Here is a 23,434-nt window from a genome sequence, read left to right on the forward strand (position 1 = left end):
ATCAGGGTGGCAGTGCCCCATTCGACCAGGCGGACGCTGAGATTTGGCTGACATGATCATGCATGTGTGCCGGCGCGTAGCGATGGATAGGTGGTGGCAGTGAAAGGCCTCGGAAGAAGCAGAAGGCGTCACGGGTTGCACGCGTCGCTTATCGATAAGACACCTCGCGCTTAGGCAACCCGCGTCACAATCTCGCCTGCGCCCAACCATAGACATGACGAACTCACCGACGCGTGTTTCCGAGATTATGTCACACACACATGAATTGAGAATCCTCCCTTGCACACACTGGTGCAGTTATCGACATGTAATCTACGCGTTGAGTCTACAACTATCCACCTGCTAACCAACCAACAGGGACGCCGGCAGCAGCAGGCGCAATGGCAAGCCTGCATCCTGCGAACCATGCAGGCTAAACAAGACCAAATGTGATCATGGCCATCCCAAGTGTGATCGATGTCGTCAACGTGGTATTGAAGACCGATGCTTTTACCACCCAGCACCTCTCACCAGACAGCGTCAGAGTGCCGATGAGTCAGGAACAGGTGAAGCCCGTCCTCCCAAAAGAAAGTATGCATACATTTGGAACTACATTCACATCAGTATTTTGACTCGAACAGACGACCCTCGAAGCAGGCTTCGGACGCTGTTGCCGCTTTTGCCCCAGCGTCTCCGTCGCATGGTGACAAACTTGCGGATGCCGTTGCTGCTGATGTATATCACCCTGGGTTCCTCGGGCCTGGATCGTACGCCGTACTTCTTCCTCAGGATGAAGAACCCGGTCAGATGCGTGAACGCGAAGAGTCTGTTGCATCAGAACGATCAGATCGCGAACTTACACACCAGCACACCCTGTCCAAGTCCATGCGATACCAGATGGCTTGTGATGTTTTGAGCACTCTTCGCCATTACAACGCTATCAAAGAGCTCGTTCTCTGGTATAATGCAACAAATGAAGCAGGTGTGATACCTGCCCAGGTTCAGGTCGACGCCGTGAATGCGTTAGAAGCTGTTGTTGACAAGCATGACCTTCGGCGGAAGAAACCCAGTTCTCTGCTGATAAGCCAAGTACTCGAGACGACTGCACGCCCTTTCACAGTATCACAGTCAATGGAGGCACACGATTTTCACATCTTGTGTTCCGGTGATAATTTACGATTCGAAACTATCGGCTTTCTCCTCGCGACGGCCGGGCGATCGCTAACGTTTGGCTTCGTTCCGGATATCTTCAGTGATCCTGCCAACAAGGACATGAAGTTACACTTTGCCGATGAGCTACTTCGCGCGAGTACGACCTGTCTTTTTCTCACGACGATGCTTGCGACAGTCAACGACATAACGATCTGGATGTATTACGAAAACTACCTATTTACAATCATGATCTGCGGCTACCAAGGCCCACCCAGCTGGCGACGGATAGGCGAACTGTCGACACAGATATATGCACTAGGTATACATCAAGAGAAGAAGTGCGCTCATGCTCCGAAATGGTTGACGGAAACACGCCGTAGGGTTTTCTGTTCAGCATACAACCAGGACAAGTCGATATCTACCTTCCTTGGCCGTCCGATACGTATCAGCAAGAGACACACTGACATCGAGCTTCCACTCGACCTGGCCGATAATGAAGTCACCGGTGACCAGGCGACCTTGGATTCTGCCATCGCAGCGTTGGACGAAGACGGTTGGAATACCAAAGGCAGATGGTTGAGAGCGTCTTGGATCGTAAGTCTTGCACCTAGGCTGGTTTCGTTCCCTCAGCTAACGTACATTAGCGTTTACGTCATATATCCCTCCGAAGTCGCGAAGAAATCCTGGAGTTCTCGCTAGTGAAGATAGACGCAAACGCGGAAGCTCAGTTACTGTACGTATGCCACGATGACCCTACTTTGGCTTCTGTTAACAAGTTTGCAGAGATATATCCGAGCGTGTACGCACTTCCTGGGAGACGCTACCCAAACATATGCGATACTGGAAGACCTGTTGGGAAGACGATGTTCCCACGGTAATCTGTCTGATGCTGTCCATCATACACCTCACGCATTGGTACAACGAGTTCATGATTCAAAAGCTGCTCGATTACAGCCCATTGACGCTCAACACTGCGCTACTGCGCGTCTCTGTTGATCTTCTTTGCAATACACTTACCTTGGGTAGAATACGCGATCGATCATACGACGTTCAACGCGACATGCTCAACGCCCTACTCCTGTTTGGTGTACCTGCGGCGTCGGTACTTGCTACAGCTTTGCGCGAACAACACCGAACAGGCCAGCAATTCCCCGCTGAAATATCTCGCGCTGAGATTATTCGCATGCTCAGCGTGCTCATATCACATCTTGATTCGGCCGCACACATGGAAAACTCTGGAGCTAGACACGGCGAAGCCAACTACAACCTCTTTCGCAAGGCGAGCAAGATCTTCACCAAGGTCATTGATACAGTCTTGGACACCCGACCGGCGGAAGAGATCACCCCAGCGAGTGCTCAGCTTGGACTTGACCTGGATCTGGACATTTTCTCCGGCGCTGGGTTGGACGGTTTTGAAGGAGGCATGGAATTTCCCGGCATGGGAATGTCACTTGGCATGAACGGGAATGGAAATGGAAACTTCAGTGATGCTGCGGATGATTGGGGTGCTCTCGGCCAGTGGAATGCCTTTGGTGGGCCTGTATAAAGCCCTGTCACCACTGGCTATGCGCCCTGCAGGAGACCTCGCATATATATATATGCATCTCGCAAGTTGATACGGAAACTGTCGACGCCTTGGATGTTTGTGTTTAGAGTACATTTGGCCTCGCGCAAGCACATGTAACCGACGATGGGCTAATTACAATATAGTACAATGCTACTGACAACCTTGTCGAGGTATCAGTTATATTGAAAAGAACGCCTCTCCCCAACTTCGTCCTGGACATACTCTCCTTCTACACCTCCAATGCAGCCGTCCTTTTGATGTTTGTGTAGCGGAAGCCGAAAGCAGCGAGGAATGCGGCACCACCGAACGCGATACCTACAATGAGACACTCACGGAAACCAGCGACGTAGGCCTCAAGAACCCCCTCGAGGAACTGCGCTGGAATCAGAGTCTTGAGCTCGGACGCACCGGCATCCAGAACGATCTGGGGGTCAAGACCTGGCGCTGTGATGGGCAGCTGCTTGAGAAGCGTGTTCTGGAACGCAGCTTGGGCGGACGAGACACCAAAGGCGCCACCGAGAGTTTGGATGACTGCAGCGCTCGTCACTAATGCGTCAATGACAGCAACAATATGGACCGCAGCTTACAGAGAAGTGTGGCTGTGGCCAACGGCACGTCAACTTCCTTCGTGGTCGCCTGGATGAGCATAACAGGGACTTGGAAGCTCACCCCGATGCCGATACCGCAGAGGATCTGGTACCCAATCCAGACTTTGGCGGGCGAATCGACATCGAACGTGTAGATCATGCCGGCACCGATGGTTGTGATGGCCGCTCCTCCAATCATCCATGGATATGCATAGCCGGTCTTTGTGATGATCTGGCCAACGATCACGACGCAGATGGCTGCAAACATTGTAAGCATTCGAAGGAGAGAATGGACGTTGGTGGTTCACTTACTGACTGCGAGAATAAAGGGTACAGTGCGAACACCACTTGACGCTGCTGAGACACCCTGGACGGATTCTGGCGACGGTTAGTCATTGTTGACGTAACGACCAGCTCAGTGAACTTACGGAAGTAAATGGGTAAGTAATAGAACGTGACCAAGAAGGCAGAGTTGATCAAGAACGAGAACATCGATCCGACCCAGATAGTTCTTCTCTGGGTGATGAGGCTGTGAACCATGGCGTTCTCGCCGAGCCACCACTGATCGACGACGAACAAAGCCATCAATACGACGAAGGCTACCAGGGTACCAATCACAGCACCGCTGTTCCAAGCCTTCGAGATGCCTCCCCATTGCAGCGCGAGGATGAAGCAAACGATTGCACCGATGATGAGGATCAAACCAGGCATATCGAGTGTGCGAAGCATGCCCCGCCAGTCAGGGCGAGTTTTGGGCGGTTCGTTGGCGAAGAAGAGGAGGATGAAAAGGCATGATACACCGCCTACGGGAAGGTTGATGTAGAAGCTGTGGGGCTGTTAGTATGAGCTTCCAAAGGCTTTTATGATGAGGCGTAACGTACCACCAGCGCCATGAGACATGGCTAGTGAAAGCACCACCGATCAATGGGCCAACGACACTGGCGAGACCATAAGCTGCACCCATCAACCCGCTGTACTTGGGTCGATCGGCTGAGGGTACTAAGACGGCGATAATTGTATACGAGCCGGAAAACAGTCCAGCTGCACCAACACCGCATATCGCGCGACCGGTGATCAAAGCCACGGAGCTGGGTGCGGCACCTGTTGACGTATACCATTAGCATGGTGTTGATATCAAAGGAAGAAAGAGCTCGTGTTCAGAACTATCAGAGGATATGAACTTACCGCAGATCACACTGCCCAACTCGAAGAAGAAGATGGAGATGAGGTACGTCCACTTCAGCGGAAAGAAAGTGTATAGTCGCCCCCAGAAAGCCGTAGTCGCAGCGGTGGTGATGAAGAAAGCTGAGCCATACCAGCCGATGTCTTGAAGACTCTTGAACTCATCGGTGATCTTGGGGATGGCTGTTGAGATGATGGTCTGCGCTTTCGGTTAGGTCTTGCTTGGAAAAGGTCGAAGAAGAGGAGTTGTTTGTTAACACTTACAAAGTCGAGGGAAGCCTGCAGCGATGGGTTAATTTACGTTTCTCGTATTGATGGGTAAAGACGTTACTTACGAGGAAAATAGCTAAGACCAGGCCCACGAGTACGAGTACGAATCGTCTTTTCGTCAACTGGATGTGCGCTAGTTCTTCTTTCTCCTCCCCTGTATTGAGCGACCCTGTATTGAGCGACCCTTCGGTGGAATGAAGGTCCTTCTCCTCGTCTGGGCGTCTAAGAACGTCTTCCTTCATGTTTGCAAGATTATAGCAGATGGTATGAAGAGAAGAGAGACGACGATGCTTGATGGTCGTCGTACTGACGCTTTACGTCGCAGGCTATTAGCCAAATAGTAGTCTCAACCATGCCGCAGCATGAACAACCTCCCTAAACGGCCTCAGTCCCGAAGTGCGAGGACGGACGAAAATAATCTTCATGCGAGGAGCCCGCTGGAGTGTTTGGTGTGCGTTGGGGAAGGACCTCCTTGGTCGCTTCCGATCTTGCACGGAGTTCCGTCGGCGCTAGCGGACAAGCGTCACTTTCATCAACGAAGGCCTCGGTGTTTTGTCAGCGTCCTTCACATCATTGCTAGCTACTGCATCGGGGTCGCGCATGTCTTTAGTCAGCTATGGCGATTGCATCGAAGTTTCACGGATGTCCTGTTTATGTTGGCGGTGGTTGGGGGCGCGTGCTTTGGACGCGACGCGCCGGTGGCATGACGCCAAACTTGCAACCAATGCACTACTGGAAAACGACAACATGCTTGGGGCGCTTCTGATGAAATTGAACATCAAGATCGCAGTATATACGGATGTTGAAGTGTTGATTCGACACTTGTAGTGGAAAGCTTATAGATATAATGAGTGGCAATGTGCCAACTTCATCAACATGATATCAAAAGAAGTCATGGAATGACTTGCTGAACGGTGTCCCATTCCTAAAGTCATGAGCGTGGTACACGCTATTCCACGTCTTGTTATCCGTACGTGGGGAACATGGCGCATGCTTCTACGCAGTAGTATACACCTTTGGACTAAGTAGGACTACGAAGGAAGAGGCTTTCGTGAAGCGTAGCCATATCCGTGGGCAACGCGCACGATCTTTCATTAGACACTAGCACGAGAAAATTGCGGACCAATATTTGGAGGATAGACAAAATAGTATACTTGGTACGCAAGGAGCGAAGCTATCAAGACACATTATAGCAGGAAGGGAAAGGGGCGTAACGGCATGGTAGATAGTAAGGGCGTAGTGTACGAGACCACAAAGGTCTTCGGAAGAAGAGCTGTTCAGATAGCAAGATCGGGATGTTCCACCAAAGCCTCCTCATACATGGCCACAAGCTTCTTCTCTTTGTGTGCATCTCTTGGTTTGATGTCGAAGACGAACACCTCCGGCCGAGTAATGAGCAAGTCGGTCCAGTCTTCTGTGTGAATGGGTATATCTGTTGTTATGTCAGCATGAGAACGGGGTGCCAAAAGCGGGATGCATACCAATGCCGATCTTATTCTTCTTCTTGGTAACGTTGAATGCCCAAGCCAAAGAGCCCATGATTGTGACCAATTGGTAGTCTACAATCTCCATACCCAAGCAATTGCGACGACCATACCCAAAGACGTGGTGGTTGATGACATTGGGGTACTTGGTCAGAGGCTCCTTGTAAGTAGGGTATTTCGGGTTCAGATAGCGATCTGGATTGAACTCTTCCGGGTTGGGGTATAGGGACTCGTCACTCCGACGTGCCCACTCGGTAGCATGAATGAGCGCGCCCTTCGGGATGAAGTATCCATCGTATTCATCATCTCTCTCAGCTTCGTGAGGAACGCCCGTAGGGACTGGCGGCCTCCATCGGATCAACTCTTTGCCGATCGCTCTCAAAACCGGAAGCTTCGGTGCGTCGGCCCATGTGGGTAGACGGTCAGGGCCGCAAACCTCATCGATCTCGTCTTGTAGTCGCTTCTGCCAATGGGGGTAATGGCACATAGCTAGGTAGTACGTCTGGATGGGCGAAGACATGGGTAGTGATGCTGTGATAGCAAGCATACCTATCGCGAAAGCACCCTCTTTCTCGTCTGGGACGCCATCGGGGAACTTCAAGCGCTCCTTGTCCTTGAAGAATGTGCGAGACCAGGAATGACCGGGAATACCAGCGTTCATCTTGGCCTTAACAGATTGCATGGCCCCGACCCAAAATTCCCTTTGGGCATCATGGCGCGCCTTCTCCTGCCAATACCAAGGATTGATCAGGTTAGGTAACTTTTGAACGACTGGAAACCTGTTTGGTAGCTTCCCTGCTGGAGATATGGCAGCAAGTAGGCCAGCCGAGCTTCGGTTCAATCCACGACTTAGCTTGGGGTCTTCCCAGGCGAGACGCGCGCTCATACGATGGGTGAACTCTTCGGCGAGATCGGGGTAGTTGCGGTTGTCCTTCATCAACGAGACCATCATCCGCGTGATCTCGAGGTGCGTGAAGCCGAACATGTCGTAATTGTAGGTCTCGGATAGACATTGGTGAGCGAATTTACGGTGTCTTGTAAGTGCCGCTGCATAATCTGTCAGCCACACTCGAAGATGATTCGATGAATACTTACCATTGTTGTCTAAGAGAGGAAGATATTCTGCATCGGTTTTAGCGCCTGGGATGTTGGGTGTGGGCGCGCGATTGGAGTAGTATGCTCCACGTCTTGCGAGAAGATCCTGGCACACCTTCTCGCTGTTGACACGAATGTGTTTCACACCGAAAAGAGTGAATTGGTAGATTGGACCGTATTCTTCGTGCTGCACTAATATTAGTCACATAGTCAGAAGCCTCGATAGGGATCGTACCCATTCAGCAAACTTCTTGTACACATCCTTGGAAGGGAACTTGTGGAAAGGTCCGATCCATGGTAGACCTTTATAGCACTGTCAGCAAGCATTTTTCTTCAGACGATAGATACTGACCTTTGGGGCCCGGCAACGGCTTGTACTTGGGCCTTTTCGGCCTGAACAGACGAACAACGGCTAGAAGAAAAGCACCTATGACACTGATGGCGATGCTGGGTACGAAGAGAGAAAGCATGGCTTGTGAGAGCGGTTGAACTCCCACGTCAATCATGATTGCTAGAGCCAACAAAAGACAGCTGAATGGAATGTCGAACTGATACCAACCTTGGGCCAGTCCACAGGGCTTTTAACTACGGTTCTCATGGTTTTCAGGCCAACTCTACTGTCGCCTCAACTCCGGACTGCCATGTATTCATCGCACTCATCCTGTCGGACCTGCCTCAGCGTCATGTCTCGTGAACGCTATCAGCATATCATGGCTTGTTCGATACAGAACGCGCATGCATCATCCCGGAGCTCGATTCCTCTTGAGAACGGTACTGCGGCCGCCGACCACCGATCGGATGGCATTCTACAGGTGGAGAGCCGTATTACATTCAAGGGCTTATCGTATTTCTGAGCTTCGTCTCACGTTCGGTGTGGCAGTGGAAGGGTAAGGGTCATGGTTCATCTTGTCAGTCCGGAGCTAGGTGAAGTGGGCTACCACGTGCGCTCCACGCTAACGGTCTTGGCAAGCTCCAACCATCGCATCCTCAGGGTCTCCCACATCCCATCTGTTCCCACCCACGACGACGCCTCATGTCACAGCCTATACAGCAGCACCATAGCCCCCAATTTCGCGCTCGCTCGGCCACCCACTCGATCGAAACCCATACCGGCTACGAATTGTTCGCAGCGGGAGTCCGCTAGACAATAAGCTCTAAAACCGCCGAGCGCGAATCCATCACTGACAACGCGATCCCGTCCCGTCGTCACGGACCTCCGCCGTACACGCAGCTTCCACAGACGTTGATTCGTGTAGCGCGTATCTTCATGTCTCATCATAATCAGGCAGCGGGGGGGAGGCGCGAGGCAGATGGCAGCTGTGTTGCGCTTTGAAGCCTGACCCGGTACCCACTCTGCTGGAGCTGAGTAGCCGCTTGCATGAACAGTACATGGAATACGACGTTAGCTTGGGATCTAGGTCCAGGTTACTAACAGTGGCTGAAGCGTTCAGCTAGATTACGGCTCGAGAATCTCAGACGGCCGCTCTTCGCGCTGCATTATGTGCATTTGGGGTCGATGAGGCTTTGCCGCTGAGACATTGCCCTTCACTCCCAATGCTTTTAATTGCCATCGTCTGAATATGACCCGAAGCAAGGCCCGAGCGAGGTTCCAAGAGCTTATAAACCGGAAGGACCACGTTTTCTCGTGATACATTCATTGCTTCCCTCATCCTTGTTGTACATGCATTGCATTGCTAGTGTTTAGCTGCATCGTCCCTTCGCTATGGGTATCTTGTCATTATTCGTCCTAGTCACATTTGTTCTTGCACGACAGGTGATTGCCATCACTACACAGCAGATCGAGACCGACTTGTCCTCCAACCTTTCTAATGGATCACACGTCGTTCTCACCACCGATTCCTCTTACCCAACTGAATTCACGCAACGATGGAGCATCTACGATAAGGCCGAGCCAGCCTATGCCGTTGCTGCCAAACCCGCTACAGCGAGAGACGTACAGACGATCTTGCGGTATGCAACCAAGAACAAGGTCCCTCTTTTAGCAACCGGAGGTGGCCACGGGTACTCGACCACTCTTTCTGGCCTACACAATGCGCTCGATGTTGATCTACGCAACTTCAAGAAGATTAAAGTCGACGCATCCACCAACACCATGGTCGTTGGAGCCGGTTCTACGTTTCATGATATGTTCGATCCGCTGTATGCGGCCGGCAAGATGATGCGTAAGTCTCCGACATAGTCGGCATCCTAGATTACTGACAAAGCCCTCAGCTTCTGGTGGGACTTCTCTGCCAAGCATCATTGGCCTCACGTTGGGTGGGGGTGTAGGACCTTTGACTGGTGAACACGGACTCCTGATTGACTCTCTACTCTCCGTGGAAATGGTCACCGGATCGGGCGAGATTCTAACGGCGTCGGCTACTGAGAACTCCGACCTCTTCTGGGGCATGCGTGGCGCGGGCTTCAACTTCGGTGTGGTCACATCAGCGACCTATCGCATTTACGATACAATCAATGATGGCATGGTTTACAATGCAGACATGTCGTTTGAAGCTGAGAAGAACGCCACGATATTTGAAATCTTCCAGACTTATCAAGGCAAGCAAGATGATAAGCTGGCATTAACGATTGGATCCTCCATAAAGAACAAGGTCGTAAGTGCTAGCCACGTCTGGTTGGATATTTGGCCTCTGTTAACACATTGTCAAGCCAACAATCGATGTCTCCGCCATTTACTACGGCAGCAAGCAGCAAGGCGACGCCGCGATCAAGTCGTTCATCAACCAGAAGCCATATTACAGTAACATCTCGGTCGTACCCTACAACCGGCTAGTGAGCGTAGCAAACTTCGGCGGCGATATATTTGCTCAGCGGAAGGGTGTTGACGCGGACATGTGGGGATTTCAGCTCAACAACCTCACTGTACCTGCGCTGGTCGACACATTCACGAAATACATCAACTTCCTCCTTGCAAACCCCGCAATCGATAATACCAACTGGATTATCGAGAAATTTGGCCTCGGCGTAACGGCAAGCATCGACGATGAGTCTACAGCCTATGCTTGGCGCAAAACTGTAGCCTATGGCTTCTTCGCTTTTTACCTACCTGGCAATGTCACTGCGGAGCAGACCAACACCGTCGACACGTTCACCGCGAAGATGCGCACCGATTTGATGACAGCGTGCGGAAACCCCGATGGCAATGTGTTTCCCAACTACGCACGTGGCGACGAGAAGCCGGAGCAAGTGTATGGCGCGACGAAACTTCCAAGACTGAGGCTGCTGAAGAAGAAGTATGACCCGAAGGGTTTGTTCAACCACTTCAACTCTTTCGTATAATGTTCCATTTCGCCACAGTTAGGGCTAGGTGCTCTTGCCTTTCTCAGCTTGGTTCTCGGCCTCGTCGGTTTTCTCAGTCCCATCGAGTTGTACATAATCTATGGTTCTATCAAACATCGTATCCATCATTTCTTAATCATCAGCACATGTCTTGCTACGACTCAATATCGATGTTCCGTGATGCGGTGAAAAGGTGTGGCACGAGAGTTGAACTGACAGCTGTCGATTTATGGGAGGCTACTTTATTCGAACAGCATGAAGAACCGCTGCCTCCTATCGAACAAAACCGCTGAATATCTGAAGCCTACAGTAGTTCGCTCGGTGAGAATTGAGGGCGAAAGGCAAAACAAAGTATATCGAAGCGCGAGAAGATGTATCAACAATCTTCGACAACCGAAAGTTCAGATCAAGCACTAGCCACTTTTGTTACGGCTGTAGACGAGAAGAAAGAGACAACGGGTGATGAGAATGTAGAGAAAAGTGGCATGAATGACTCTAGAGGCGACACGTCCGACGCGTTTCATTGATATTGACATGAATGTACATCATGCTCACTACAATACTCGATGCTCGGGAAAGAAATTGGACATTTCATCTGCGCAGAATCGACATGTCGCCAGCTAATACCCACGCCAATATTCCCACTACCTTTGATGCCTTTCAATACTCCGCATCTTCAACGCAGAGCTCGTTGATATGCTCTCGCCTCCGTAACGCCAGCTCAACACGCCTGCATCTGGCTGCCGAAACATACCCGCCAAATCAATACCATCTCACTCGGCATTACCCGTTCCCAATCATCTTCCTCCGTGTGCTTGTCTCTAGACCAGAATAGCAGCAGCATTGCAAGCCACGAACCCAGCATAAAGCACAATTCTCACACGGTTCAAGTAGCCCCAGTAGGCGATCTTATCGTGATCCTACAACACGGCGTTAGGATCTCTTGCATCTGGCGTACACGAACAACACCGAAGGTATAGGGAACTCACCCTAGCCGTCTGCATTCCCCTGCCCTTCTCTGGTAGGTCCGCATAATGCAAGTCCTTCTGCGCCCTAAACTTCTCGATCAACACATCATTCACTGGGTTCATGTAGTGAAGTGTGAATGGGAAGATCAGGAACGCCAGCACGCTGCTAACGCCATAGATGATAGTGGTCTTCCCCGTAAGTCCTTGCTTGGTGGAGGAACCGTATGTCATGATGGCGGACAAGATGAGATTGGATGCTGAGAGCGAAGTCGCAGGGACTTGCGCGGCGCGGAACTGGTAGTGCCATTGCCGGATTGCGAGGATTGGAGATGGAGACTCTAGGATGGAGGGGATGGAGATGGTTGACAGGGCTGTGTTCATGCCGAGGAGGAAGGTGGCTTGAAGAAGAGTGCCAAATTGTAGGTGGGCAAAGGACAACATCTTGGATGAGGATTGCCAGACTTAGGGATGCGAATAGCAGAAATTGGTTTATGGCAAGACGATGAGAGACGAAAATTAGATCTTTGTTGATGGTGGCGTTGATGTGAGCGAGATGCAATATATGCTTTTATCTTCATCGTAGCTTCTCTGTGTATCTCTCCACCAACGCCCATCGCTCTTCTTCCGCAAACATCACCGAACTCCATCCACGCACTTCGTCTCCTCCTCATCGAAGCTCCTACGCCGGCGGCTCTCTAACTATCGGCACCTAGACACGTCGGATTTCCAGACCAAAAATTCTGCATCAAGTAAGCAAGAATCCTATCATCGCACGTCCGAGTTCCATCTAAACCGGTGAACCGCGTTACCAAGCCCAACCACCACAAGGCTGCTCCTTCACACGAACACGGACAAGAACCGCGCTAAGGCTGAAACTGGATTCGGCCCGTTCTCAGCTGAGTAACTCGCGAGCAGAAACCTTAATTCCAAGATGATGGGACGCCTGATTCGATGCGTCCAAGGTCGCTTCGACCCGACATAACGCGCTAGTCCGGAGTTCCGTACAAAGTTTACAAACAAACGTTACCCACGCAGCATCCTTCAAGGAAATGTCGCCAACGACAATGCAGGAGTGCGCTGTTCGTCGCGCAACACCGGACACCGAGATGACTAATTCCTGTCGTGCACGCGCCGTTCTTGTGCGTTCCTTGACGTCAGTAATTGTTCTTGGATTGTGAAGCGCTTACTTGTGCCATCGTATTTCCGCTTCATATCAACCCCCAAATCATCAAGATTGCTGGCCTGACTTGAACTACGCGCACGAAAGACGAGAGACTACCAATCTCACCTCACTTCCTACCTACCCACTCTACTCTCCACCAAGCATTTCCCTCTAGCGGTATAGCTGCTTCGGCGCGACATTCACCAATCATGTCCTCATTCCCTGCCTTCCTCAAGTCCCAACTCCTCTACACGCCCAAGGTACCTCAGCCGGAGACCTTCACCGGCAAGACCGTCATCGTAACAGGCGCCAACAGCGGCCTCGGCCTAGAAGCAACACGGCACTTTGTCCGCTGCGGCGCAACCACCGTCATCATTGCATGCCGCACGCGCTCCAAGGGCGAAGCCGCCCAACGCGACATCGAAGCCACGACGAAGCGCACCGGCGTACTGCAAGTCTGGGAACTGGATCTCTCGTCGTATGCCAGCGTGAAGGCGTTTGCGAAGAAATGCGAGACACTACCTTGCATTGACATTGTGTTGGAGAATGCGGGAATAGCACAGGGGAAATTCGAGAGAATTGAGGGTCATGAAGCACATATCACAGTGAACGTCATCTCAACCTTCATGCTCGCTCTGCTCTTACTCCCCGTTCTGCGGAGAACAGCGGAAATACACAAGACGAAGCCGTATCTCACCATCGTCACCTCCGAAGTCCACCACTGGACGCAATTCCCGCAGAAGAAGGCAGACAGCATCTTCGACGAGCTAGATGACGAGAAGAAAGCCGACATGGCCGATCGCTACAACGTCTCCAAACTCATGCAGATCCTCCTCGTTCGTCACTTGACCCAAGTCATCATCAAGGACAAGAAGAAGGAACCTGTCGTTATCAACTGCGTTACGCCTGGTCTTTGCAAGTCCGATTTGGTCAAGGATATGGGTATGGCGCCTGTGGTGTTTAAGAAGGTCTTGGGTCGCCAGGTCGATGTGGGCAGTCGGTTGCTGGTGAATGCGACGGCGCTGCCGGAGAGTCGGGGAGAGTATATCTTGGACGATCATGTGGAGGAGCCGTCGCCGCTGGCGAGGAGTGAGGAAGGCGCGGAGCTGGGGAAGAGGATTTGGGAGGAGCTGTCGGCGATACTGGAGAAGGCGAGCCCTGGTGTCACTCAAAATTTGTGAAGCCTAGTTTATGATTGTGGCACTTGCTCGCATGATGCACTGGTAGTTGGATTGGTGGGATTTAGATACTGTGTAAGGCTGTCATCAGTCAACCAGATGAATATGGATGTTATCCGCGCTGTATCGTATTGAGATGGACGTCCACGTACATATTGTCATGGATCGTGTTGAAGTGTGGACGTGATTGTGGTGAAACTCATCGGGGTATTCTATTGTTGCAACGGCACAGTCAAGACGAGACAAGCTTCTTCGTCAACGGCAGCCAAGTGATGTTCCTGACAATCCTGTTCTATCGATATCCCATACCTGCTTTTAGACGCCTGCGCCATATTTACATGATCATTAACACCATCAACTCCATCTAGTCAAGAAGTAGCGAGCCTTTTCGATGACATTACGTGAGCAATGTGTAGGGTGACTCTCCAGCTTGCTGATACAGTACTGCAAGCTGTTATTCCCCTCAAGAATGGGCAACCGTCTCTTATCATCGAGTGTGACGACAGGTGTGCCAGTAGTAGTGTTGAGGAAGCACTCTTCCTCCGAGGGTAATAGGGCATCAATGCCACACTCAACCGCCGCCGATGAAGAGGTTCGGTCCCAAGATCGGAGAGACCAACAAGACATGGCCGCACGATACAAAGCTACCGGCCACCAGGTTGGCCGTGCGTCCAAGGACGATCTGTCGATCAATCTGAAGATTTGGCCGGCATGGAACAGCACGTATCTCTCTCCTTCGGGATGACGTGCCCACCGCCACATGTCCGCACGGGCCGTGTCTGACATGGGCGGCTCTTCCTTGGCGCATTTCTCAATCTCGGGGATGCTGGTGAACACGTTCAGGCTAACCAGATGGAGCATTATCATGCTGACACAGTCGGTGGGGGTTACTTCACCCTCGTCATCTTTGCTGGAAGAAGCTTTTGACCGCGAGAGAAGCGTTGCCAGATCTTGGAGTAAATCTTGCGTCTCCTGCAAACGGCCTAGGATCTTGATCTTGGAAAGCACCCGGTATCGGTTTGAAGGTTCGTCGGCGTCGAAAATGCGCAGAAGTTGTTGTTGCTCGAGCACCATGGCCAATATGGGGTGCAGAAGGAGACGAAGGTGGTGTAAGGGTACGTCATCGCCGACTACCAACCGACCCTGGAGGAAACTTCGAAAAAGGCCGTTGAGAGATGGAGTCGTGTGGCCAGAGCGGGGTCCAACAGAACCCTGTTTCTCAAGCCAGGCACCAAACTTTGCGGCATTGCAGGGTCCTGGTTTGTTGCCGTTGGCTCCAGAATGCTCAAGCCACTCATTGAATGACTTGGCGTGCCATAATTCGTTGTCTTGCGGTAAGGGTACTTGCAGGTCGTTGATCGAGAGTATCGGTGGAAGGTCGTGTAGCAAGCTGATCTCGAGGTCTACGTAGACCCAAGCATATGCGTGGCTAGAAGTGTTAGTAAGATGTCGACGGGTAGTGTGAGATGTGTCTTACCGATTACGCTGCTCTTGCTCTTTCCACATTTCCCACATCTCTGGCCCCTCCGCTCTTGGATTATACACGGCCTGTTCGGGCTGTAAGACGCCAGTGCACTTCAGCATCTGTGAAAGTTAGTCCAAGTTTCCAGCGCACGCGTAAATTTGATGACTTACACTAAGGTATTGCCCTCTTTTCGACATGGCGTACGCAGCGAAAGAGTCTTTACCACTCCGTGCGCAGAGTGTAAGCAACTGCAGTGCGATTCCTCCGATCATTGGTTGCGATATACTCCGGCTCTCGAGAACGTCGTCCAATGCAATCCTGCATATCTCTATCAAGCCGTTGGCGAGGACGTGCGATTCGAAATGATCTGTAAGCATCGCACCTTGGGAGATGAGAAGTATGATGAGCAGAATTCCAATATCGGCCTTGTCGACTTGCAAGATGTCTGTGACGTTGATGCTTGAGGAGCCAGCGAGACCCAGATAGGGCTGAATGGAGTCGATGCGGTTTGCGTACGTTTCAATAAAGTGCATGAGAACGTTGGAGGGTGGGAGGACTACGATGCGTCCAAAGAGGCCTTGACTTGATGTTGAAGGAGACTGTCGGCTCCAGAGTGCCCGTTGCAAGAGTATCTGTACAGTCGCAACAATCCGGTCTCTGGCATCATGTGAGAGAGACTGGCTAGGTTCGCTGTCGTTCTCCGCAAGCCCTTGCCATGCGGTAGGCTGTGCGAGTAGGTCCACCATCTGCGCGAGTACATCATCCGATGCCGCAGATTTGTCTACAGCTTTCTGCGGATATTGTTTTGGTGTGAAAGCGTTTCGTAAATCTGGTGAGCTCGCTGTTATGCTTGTGCTCCCTCGATGTATCGTGTCGGGCGGTGTCAGCGGTTGGTTCGGTCCATGTGACAGATTATGGTTTTGCAGTTGAAGCCCTTGACCTCCCCCTACACAGCCTGGCGGATACAAGGGATCGCTAGGGTGCATATCCATTGACGATATCGAAGCAAAAAGGTTGTTTGACGTGTCCATAGGTTCACCGTTAGCTGGAGCACCGGGATATGAGAAGCCCATAAAGTCGTCGTAACCACCAAGATCTAGAGATGGTGCGGGTAAAGTCGAGTTGGCGAATGCAAGCATGTCGTTATTCTGCGGCGGTTGGCTCTCGGGCACCACGTATCCAGTAAATTGATCCATGTTGGGAACATGGCTCCCGTTGGAATAGTTGGTGTTTGTCGGGCTTGTTGACGCTTGACTCCGTGCTGTCGATTTTCGAGGGACTCGCGGCTTACGCGAGGTAGTTCTAGGCTGACAAACGTAGCCTCTTGCAACGCATTGTGAGCATGGTACCTGCGGTTGTATTAGATTTTGCACTGATGGCTCAGTAAGTGCATTCCGGCTTGGTACTCACCTTCCTGTCGCATCGCGCCTTGGAGATGGCACATCTGGTGCAGGCAATCAGGCCGGGGTGACTCATTGAAAGTGTGATGTGATTGGGAGGTATAGTCGATGTACCGATGATTACGAGGTATGTCGAAGGCGTACCCAGGTACTATGTACGGGATGTAAGCGTGTATATGTGCGTTCCCCGAGCTAAGCTCATACGGGACGGGACCCATATATACCCCTCCTTGGCACCTTGATGACAAGATGTAGCTGAGCTCGAAGACAGCCCTGGAGTGCGGTGACGCGTGAAGATCTTCAGCGACACACCTCAAAGTCGCCAAAATTATCCCGAGGGACAACTTTGATGGCTAGCGCGAAACGAGAGGACGCATCAGTCCAATTTGAGGGCGCATGCTCTTCTTCGCAGGCTCAAGGCTATGCATGTATGTTGCGGCGGGTTAGGCCGCTACTGCCAGGTTCAGGCGATAAGAGCCAAGTGGGGCAAGGGTCTTGGGGCTGTAAACCTACGCCAGTCTCGCCTCGCAAGACGATGCCGAATTGACTTTCCAGCCTCACCGGCCGCCGCCGCTTGCTAGTGCTGGCCAGTCAAGCATGGCAAACGCCATTCCCACGAGGGGGCGTGGTGGAGCCGCAAGGCTAAGCACTTGCCAAAAGGGACCTACGTTATGTAAGCCGGGCTCACCCTGCACCAGGCGTGGCAATATTCGTGAGACACTGACGAAGCTGGAATTTAGTAGGCGCACAGGCAGCAACAATATCCTTTTTGACCGTCTTCTGCTCTCGTTACTTGGCCGGTTGTCTCAAGAATGAGTCCAACGCCAGGTGCCTGTAAGCACTACTTACGTCGCGCGATTGGACTGTGCCCAAGTAATGTTGCATCGTTTCTCTTTTCTGTACGACGTTCTGAAGTCAGATAACTTGGCCAGCTGCAACATGATCGCATATACGAGCGACTATGAGCCATAAGGTGTGTTAGCAGCTCAATCAGGTCCCCGAAATTCGTCCTTGGCCCTTTCCTCATGGTAAGCAGGTCCAATGTAGTGAGACACTCGCTTTTGCACTTGGTGGCTAAGATCATGTAGCTGAAAACATGTCTCTCCTACATGTGCACATGAACTCGGTCCTTCCGGAGACGCGACCTGAGGTCGGGCCTTTCCGTAGATACGATGCAGCAACCCCAGCACCGCAGCATCAGGCGCTGCAGTCGAGATGAAAGGGTGCGTGGCCACACATGCCGGCGGTCCTTATCTAGAGGCGACTCCGCTTCCAGGTCGCACTCTCAAATGTGTATACAACCGAATAGCGACAGCTGCAAACATATGGGTACTGGATCGACATGGCTTTACTGAACACAGGAAGTCAACCTTGACAACACAGCTGTATGCCACACCAGCAGGACCAAGCATAAACCGCCCTTGTCTCCGAATGGCAGTACTGCACATACGGTGTTGTAGTAACCCGGTGACCCACGACGACAGCTCCAATCTATTCTAGAGCCTGGGAGTGCCGCGGCTGAATGATGAGATGAACGATTCGTCGGTACAGGGAACATTGGCAAAGCCGACCATGCCAACTAGTTCATTGAGGGGGAGCCGTCGCGTGTTGCGGAGCCAGAAGAGGGCCGACTAACTGCTGGTCGGACGGCTGGCCTCAGCTTTACATTCAGACCTCAAGACAGCGTGCTCGAACACCTTGGTCATCGTCAATAGTAGCCTTGCGTCTTTTCTAGTCCCAGATATATCCTCTTAGCTGCAGATTCCCGACGTGGATCAGACTATTCCGGATTACCCCATGGGGTTGGTATCGGAAGCTACTGTGATCCTCGGCCGAGTTGAACATCCGTCATTTGGTCCAATCACTGACGATGAAAATGAGTGTCCCCAGAGTAAGCCGTCGTTTATAACTCGACCTAGAGAGGTGGAATAAAAGAGGCCTCCCATTTCAATAGGCTACTGATCAGGTCAACGCACCAGTAGAAGTAGATACATCGGGTTCGTCGTATCTGTCCTGTACAGCTTGACCAATGGGTACTAGCCCACTTGGACGTGCTGATGCAGAGGCGCAGTTGCTGCGAGCAAAGCTCAGCCTGACATGAGCGGGAAAGTCTGTAAACAGCGTCGGTACATTGGTACCAGCGAGATACATGTATTGTTCGTCGTGGTCCTGTCGTCATCGGGAAGACCCGAGCCCTACCGGGTCTTCAGATCGCCCAGTGTTGCGAAACTCCCATGGCAGATATCTTCACCCCTTACAGCGTGTTGGGGTCGTTCTCGTGACAGCTTAACCATATAGCTCATAGTCTGGTGTATCTGAATATGTTCAATGGATCGTGATTTTTGTCGGGTTTTGAAAGCCGATTTGGCTCTGCAGCCATGAGCTGTTCAATCAACCAACACAGATACTGAACTCGCGACGTTGTGCCAGAAAGCAAGCCTAGTTTCATCGAGAGTTGCGCAGTATGTACAGTGATCGAACCATACGAACAGTTCCTGGCGCATGGTCGATTGAGAAGACCATGTTGCACACATGTAGCGTATGCATGCAGGAGCGATATCGACGATGATTCTAGGTTATCCCTGAAGACATATAACAGCGCATCCGATTTTGGCGGCTACGTGCTGCCTTCCCCGATAGTAGAGCCGATGAGACAGACTGATGTGAACGACGCAGCATCAGGGGCGTAAGAGATTCGGTCCGGCCCCTGCAGTGATATCAGATGGGCCGGTTCCGCCTGCAGTGTACAGCATAATAGAAGCAAGGCCGACCCTCTACACGTTGGTTTACGTTTCGTAAATGCCATCATCGTAGTATGAAGGGGTCAAAGACCACCGGACTGGTGTACGGTACGACTGGTGGTGATCAGGGTGGGGTTGAAGATGGAGAAAGCGCGTTCACTAGCAACGGCAAGTGGGGGAACTCGGATGCCAAGCTTTCCATCGCGGGCCAATAGCGGAGTGACGACAAATCAACAACTTCTGAAGCAAGACCTGGTGACTGTTCAGCTGGGATGCAGGCACGGTATTGTCAAGGTAGGTCATTACATTGTTCCATGTTGATCGTTACTCAACGCCCCCATCTAGATCCGTTTTGGCGCGCTGCTAAAGTACATTGAAGGTCAATCGAGAAGCGGAGAGCTGGGGTATGTCCAACACAATTATGTTACAAGGAAGACTTCGGGGTATCTGCCCCGGAAGACGCTCGCCTCTTCTTCGGGCCCATTGAGTTTGATTAAATTACTCAAGAACACGCGTTACCAGACCAGTAGCGACGGTTCGGCCACCCTCGCGCATGTTGAACCGTTGGCCAGTCTCTAGGACGTGGGGCTGGTGGAGTTCGCAGACCATCTCGACGTTGTCACCGGGCATAACCTGCTTGTCGTGGGCGTCCTCGGTGCCCTCTGGCCAGTGAAGCGCGCATGACTCGTCGGCGGTTCGGATGAACATTTGGGGCCTGTAGTTCTCGCCGAAGCCAGTGTGACGACCACCTTCCTCCTTGCTCAGCACGTACATGGAGACGAGGAACTTCTTGTGGGCCTTGACCTGCCCAGGTACGGAAACAACCATGCCACGGCGAACATCATCACGCTTAACTCCACGGAGGAGAAGACCGGAGTTGTCACCTGCGCGCGACTCCTCGCACGACTTCTTGAAGGTCTCAATGTCGGTAACCTTGGTCTTGATGGGAGCAGTACCCTTGCCGACAAGCTCGACTTCGGCATCACGCTTCAGGATACCGCGCTCGACACGGCCAGAAACGACGGTACCACGACCGGCGATGGAGAAGACATCCTCAACAGCCATGAGGAAGGGCTTCTCGGTCTCACGCTGGGGGGTGGGGATCCATGCATCGACAGCCTCCAAAAGCTCATCGACCTTGGTGACACCAATCTCAGGCTGGCGGCCCTCGATGGCGCAGAGAGCGGAGCCCATGATGATGGGCGTCTCGTCACCCTCGAAACCGTAGCTGCTGAGGAGCTCACGCATCTCCATCTCGACGAGCTCCAACATCTCCTTGTCGTCGACAGCATCGACCTTGTTTACGAAGACAACAATCTTCTGGACACCGACCTGACGGGCGAGGAGTAAGTGCTCACGGGTCTGGGGCATTTGACCATCGGAGGCGGCGACGACAATGATAGCACCGTCCATGTTGGCAGCTCCAGTAATCATGTTCTTGATGTAATCGGCGTGACCGGGGCAGTCGACGTGGGCATAGTGGCGGTTGTCGGTCTGGTACTCGATGTGGGCGGTCGAGATGGTAATACCACGCTTTCGCTCTTCGGGAGCCTTGTCAATGGAACCGTATTCGAGGTACTTGGCGTAGCCCTTCTCTGCTTGTCGCTTGGTGATGGCGGCTGTGAGGGTAGTCTATAGCGTATCAGTCGTCATGAGCGTGGGAGGCGGGGCGAGAGGCGTTGTACCTTGCCGTGGTCAACGTGGCCAATGGTACCTGATGTCTATTAGCATGAACGTAGGTATACTATCTCAGAATGCATACCAATGTTGACGTGGGGCTTGTCTCGTGTGAAAGAGGCGTAGTTCCGTACGCCGTTCATCCACCTCATCGTGCCCTGCGCGCCCAGAGCATTTTGCACGGGCGACACGCCACGCTGGTACTGGAGGGCGGAGCGCGAGGTGCGCAGGAAAACTCTGGAAAAGCTCGACATGATTGACCCGATCACACGATGCAGAGAAGCGAGGGGATGCGATTGCTTGAGATGGCGGTGGTGTCTCGAGATGGCGAGGCTCAAATCATTTTCTTAGCGCGACATGGTAGCGTATCGGCCAATCATGTGAGGGGGAGATCCGAGCTCGACAACTTTGAGAAGGAGCGATGGAGCACTGCGGGCGGAGAACATTTCCTGGTGACGTTGTATCATTTTCTATTCAGCGTTTCTTGGGAGGGTCTACCGTGTCTTTCATTGCCTCAAAAGCCATCAATTGACGTTGTTGACGCTTACTCCAAACGATACGCCCACGCGAATACCCGAGGTTCGTTCGGCGGAAACTGTGAAAGTTGCATCATTGGCGCGCATTTCACCTACATCACCATGTCTCTCCGCACATTAACAAGGACGCCGCTGAGCAGCGTCTCGCGGATAAGCACGGTAAATACCATGCCATTGCGCGCCAAGGTCACAAATCCCGCCTGGATGAGCGGGTCGCGAAAGGTACAGCACCCCTCCAGCCCACCACGCCTTCACACCTAACAATCGCGTAGTATGCCACACCCACCGCAGACCTCCTGAAAGCGCAGCAAGACGACGACCCCGACGATGTCATCTTCACCAACAACTACGGCGTCCGCAGCATCGAGCTCAACCGACCGAAGAAGCTGAACTCGCTCAATGGCTCCATGGCCCGCAAGATCATACCGAGGTTGCAGGAATGGGCAAAGTCGGAATTGGCAGGTGTCGTCATTATCAAGGGCAACGGTCGCGCCTTCTGCGCCGGAGGAGATGTCGCAGCACTGGCGAAGTGGAATAAGGAAGGGCCCCAGGGACAGCAGAACAGTTCAGACTACTTTGGGCTGGAATACAAGCTGGATCACCTCATCGCAACCTACTCGAAACCCTACGTCGCCTTCATGGACGGTATCACAATGGGAGGTGGTGTTGGACTTTCGATACACGCTCCCTTCCGAATCGCAACCGAGAACACCCTCTTCGCTATGCCCGAGACGACCATCGGCTTCTTCCCAGACGTCGGCGCGTCCTTCTTCCTTCCTCGCATGGAAGGCGCTGTTGGCACCTACCTTGCCCTCACATCCGAACAACTCAAGGGCGTCGACGCCTTCTACCACGGCATCGCGACCCACTACATTCACTCCTCCACGCTCCAGCAACTCGAGGCGCGTCTTGCCGAATTGCAATTCCCCGACTACATGAAGCTTGACGAGCGCTTCAAGATCATCAACTCCACAATTGAAGAGTTCAGCACTGGACTACCCGCCGAGCGACCGCACATCTCCGGCGAACTTCGCAAGGTCATCGACACTGTCTTCCACGAGGACATGCCTAGCATCCAGAACATTTTGGCATCGCTTGAGGAAGTCAAGAAAGGACACAAAGATTCAGAGATTCAGACATGGGCAGACAAGACTATCCAGACCATCCACAGCCGGTCACCCACCTCCGTCGCCGTAGCCCTCCGTCAGATGCGCGTCGGCCGCCAATGGTCCATCGCCCAAACCTTCCAAAAGGAATACGACATCGCCTCTCGCTTCATGGCCCACCCCGATTTTGTCGAGGGCGTAACCGCGCGCCTTGTAGAGCGCAAGAAGGAGCGACCAAACTGGAAACCCAACACCCTCGATGACGTCAAGAACCGCGACGTTGATGCTTTCTTCCGAGACAGTAGCGAAGGACCATTACCTCTGATTAGCGAGAAGGACTACCGAGAGTACCCGCACGCGTGGATCGGGCTACCCCGCGAGTCAGAGATTTTGAGAGAAGCTGGTGGTAACAAGAGGGAGGATGTTGTTGCTAAGCTTTTGGAAAAGTACGAGGGTAAGCAAGGAGTTCGGGAAAAGATTGCGGAAGTACTTGAGAGGTACGCATAGTTGGTTGAATATGTAGGCGTCAAACATCTGCATGCAATTTATAGCTACTTGCCTCGATTGAAGACAGATTTGTTATTG

General features: G+C 52.3%; 9 protein-coding genes across 9 annotated transcripts; 4 read left to right on the plus strand and 5 right to left on the minus strand.

Moving 5' to 3' along the window:
• Positions 1-1,314: 1,314 nt before the first annotated feature.
• Positions 1,315-2,677, plus strand: J4E86_002388 (uncharacterized protein; the record flags this gene model as incomplete). The annotated part of the gene is made up of 3 exons (XM_051442948.1): positions 1,315-1,725; positions 1,776-1,864; positions 1,915-2,677. The coding sequence occupies 3 exons, from the start codon at positions 1,315-1,317 to the stop codon at positions 2,675-2,677; spliced, it is 1,263 nt and encodes a 420-aa protein (XP_051306536.1).
• Positions 2,678-2,927: 250 nt separating this feature from the next.
• On the minus strand, positions 2,928-4,979 carry J4E86_002389 (uncharacterized protein; the record flags this gene model as incomplete). Its single annotated transcript, XM_051442949.1, has 7 exons — positions 2,928-3,229; positions 3,286-3,543; positions 3,598-3,663; positions 3,714-4,111; positions 4,167-4,386; positions 4,471-4,666; positions 4,803-4,979. 7 exons carry the CDS (start codon positions 4,977-4,979, stop codon positions 2,928-2,930), a joined length of 1,617 nt encoding a protein of 538 aa, XP_051306537.1.
• A 1,035-nt stretch (positions 4,980-6,014) lies between these two features.
• Positions 6,015-7,822, minus strand: J4E86_002390 (uncharacterized protein; the record flags this gene model as incomplete). The annotated part of the gene is made up of 5 exons (XM_051442950.1): positions 6,015-6,169; positions 6,219-7,268; positions 7,317-7,503; positions 7,552-7,619; positions 7,669-7,822. 5 exons carry the CDS (start codon positions 7,820-7,822, stop codon positions 6,015-6,017), a joined length of 1,614 nt encoding a protein of 537 aa, XP_051306538.1.
• A 1,217-nt stretch (positions 7,823-9,039) lies between these two features.
• On the plus strand, positions 9,040-10,616 carry J4E86_002391 (uncharacterized protein; the record flags this gene model as incomplete). Its single annotated transcript, XM_051442951.1, has 3 exons — positions 9,040-9,499; positions 9,549-9,931; positions 9,987-10,616. The coding sequence occupies 3 exons, from the start codon at positions 9,040-9,042 to the stop codon at positions 10,614-10,616; spliced, it is 1,473 nt and encodes a 490-aa protein (XP_051306539.1).
• An 821-nt stretch (positions 10,617-11,437) lies between these two features.
• On the minus strand, positions 11,438-12,025 carry J4E86_002392 (uncharacterized protein; the record flags this gene model as incomplete). Its single annotated transcript, XM_051442952.1, has 2 exons — positions 11,438-11,536; positions 11,606-12,025. The coding sequence occupies 2 exons, from the start codon at positions 12,023-12,025 to the stop codon at positions 11,438-11,440; spliced, it is 519 nt and encodes a 172-aa protein (XP_051306540.1).
• Positions 12,026-12,955: 930 nt separating this feature from the next.
• On the plus strand, positions 12,956-13,927 carry J4E86_002393 (uncharacterized protein; the record flags this gene model as incomplete). Its single annotated transcript, XM_051442953.1, has 1 exon — positions 12,956-13,927. One exon carries the CDS (start codon positions 12,956-12,958, stop codon positions 13,925-13,927), a length of 972 nt encoding a protein of 323 aa, XP_051306541.1.
• Positions 13,928-14,278: 351 nt separating this feature from the next.
• On the minus strand, positions 14,279-16,585 carry J4E86_002394 (uncharacterized protein; the record flags this gene model as incomplete). Its single annotated transcript, XM_051442954.1, has 3 exons — positions 14,279-15,353; positions 15,402-15,508; positions 15,560-16,585. 3 exons carry the CDS (start codon positions 16,583-16,585, stop codon positions 14,279-14,281), a joined length of 2,208 nt encoding a protein of 735 aa, XP_051306542.1.
• A 3,443-nt stretch (positions 16,586-20,028) lies between these two features.
• TUF1 (translation elongation factor Tu) lies at positions 20,029-21,461 on the minus strand (the record flags this gene model as incomplete). The annotated part of the gene is made up of 3 exons (XM_051442955.1): positions 20,029-21,162; positions 21,216-21,244; positions 21,293-21,461. 3 exons carry the CDS (start codon positions 21,459-21,461, stop codon positions 20,029-20,031), a joined length of 1,332 nt encoding a protein of 443 aa, XP_051306543.1.
• Positions 21,462-21,845: 384 nt separating this feature from the next.
• Positions 21,846-23,356, plus strand: J4E86_002396 (uncharacterized protein; the record flags this gene model as incomplete). Its single annotated transcript, XM_051442956.1, has 2 exons — positions 21,846-21,965; positions 22,016-23,356. 2 exons carry the CDS (start codon positions 21,846-21,848, stop codon positions 23,354-23,356), a joined length of 1,461 nt encoding a protein of 486 aa, XP_051306544.1.
• Positions 23,357-23,434: the final 78 nt, after the last annotated feature.

The sequence above is a fragment of the Alternaria arbusti genome, assembly GCF_024043155.1.
Source record: "Alternaria arbusti strain BMP 1465 chromosome Unknown scaffold_2, whole genome shotgun sequence".
Taxonomy (NCBI): domain Eukaryota; kingdom Fungi; phylum Ascomycota; class Dothideomycetes; order Pleosporales; family Pleosporaceae; genus Alternaria; species Alternaria arbusti.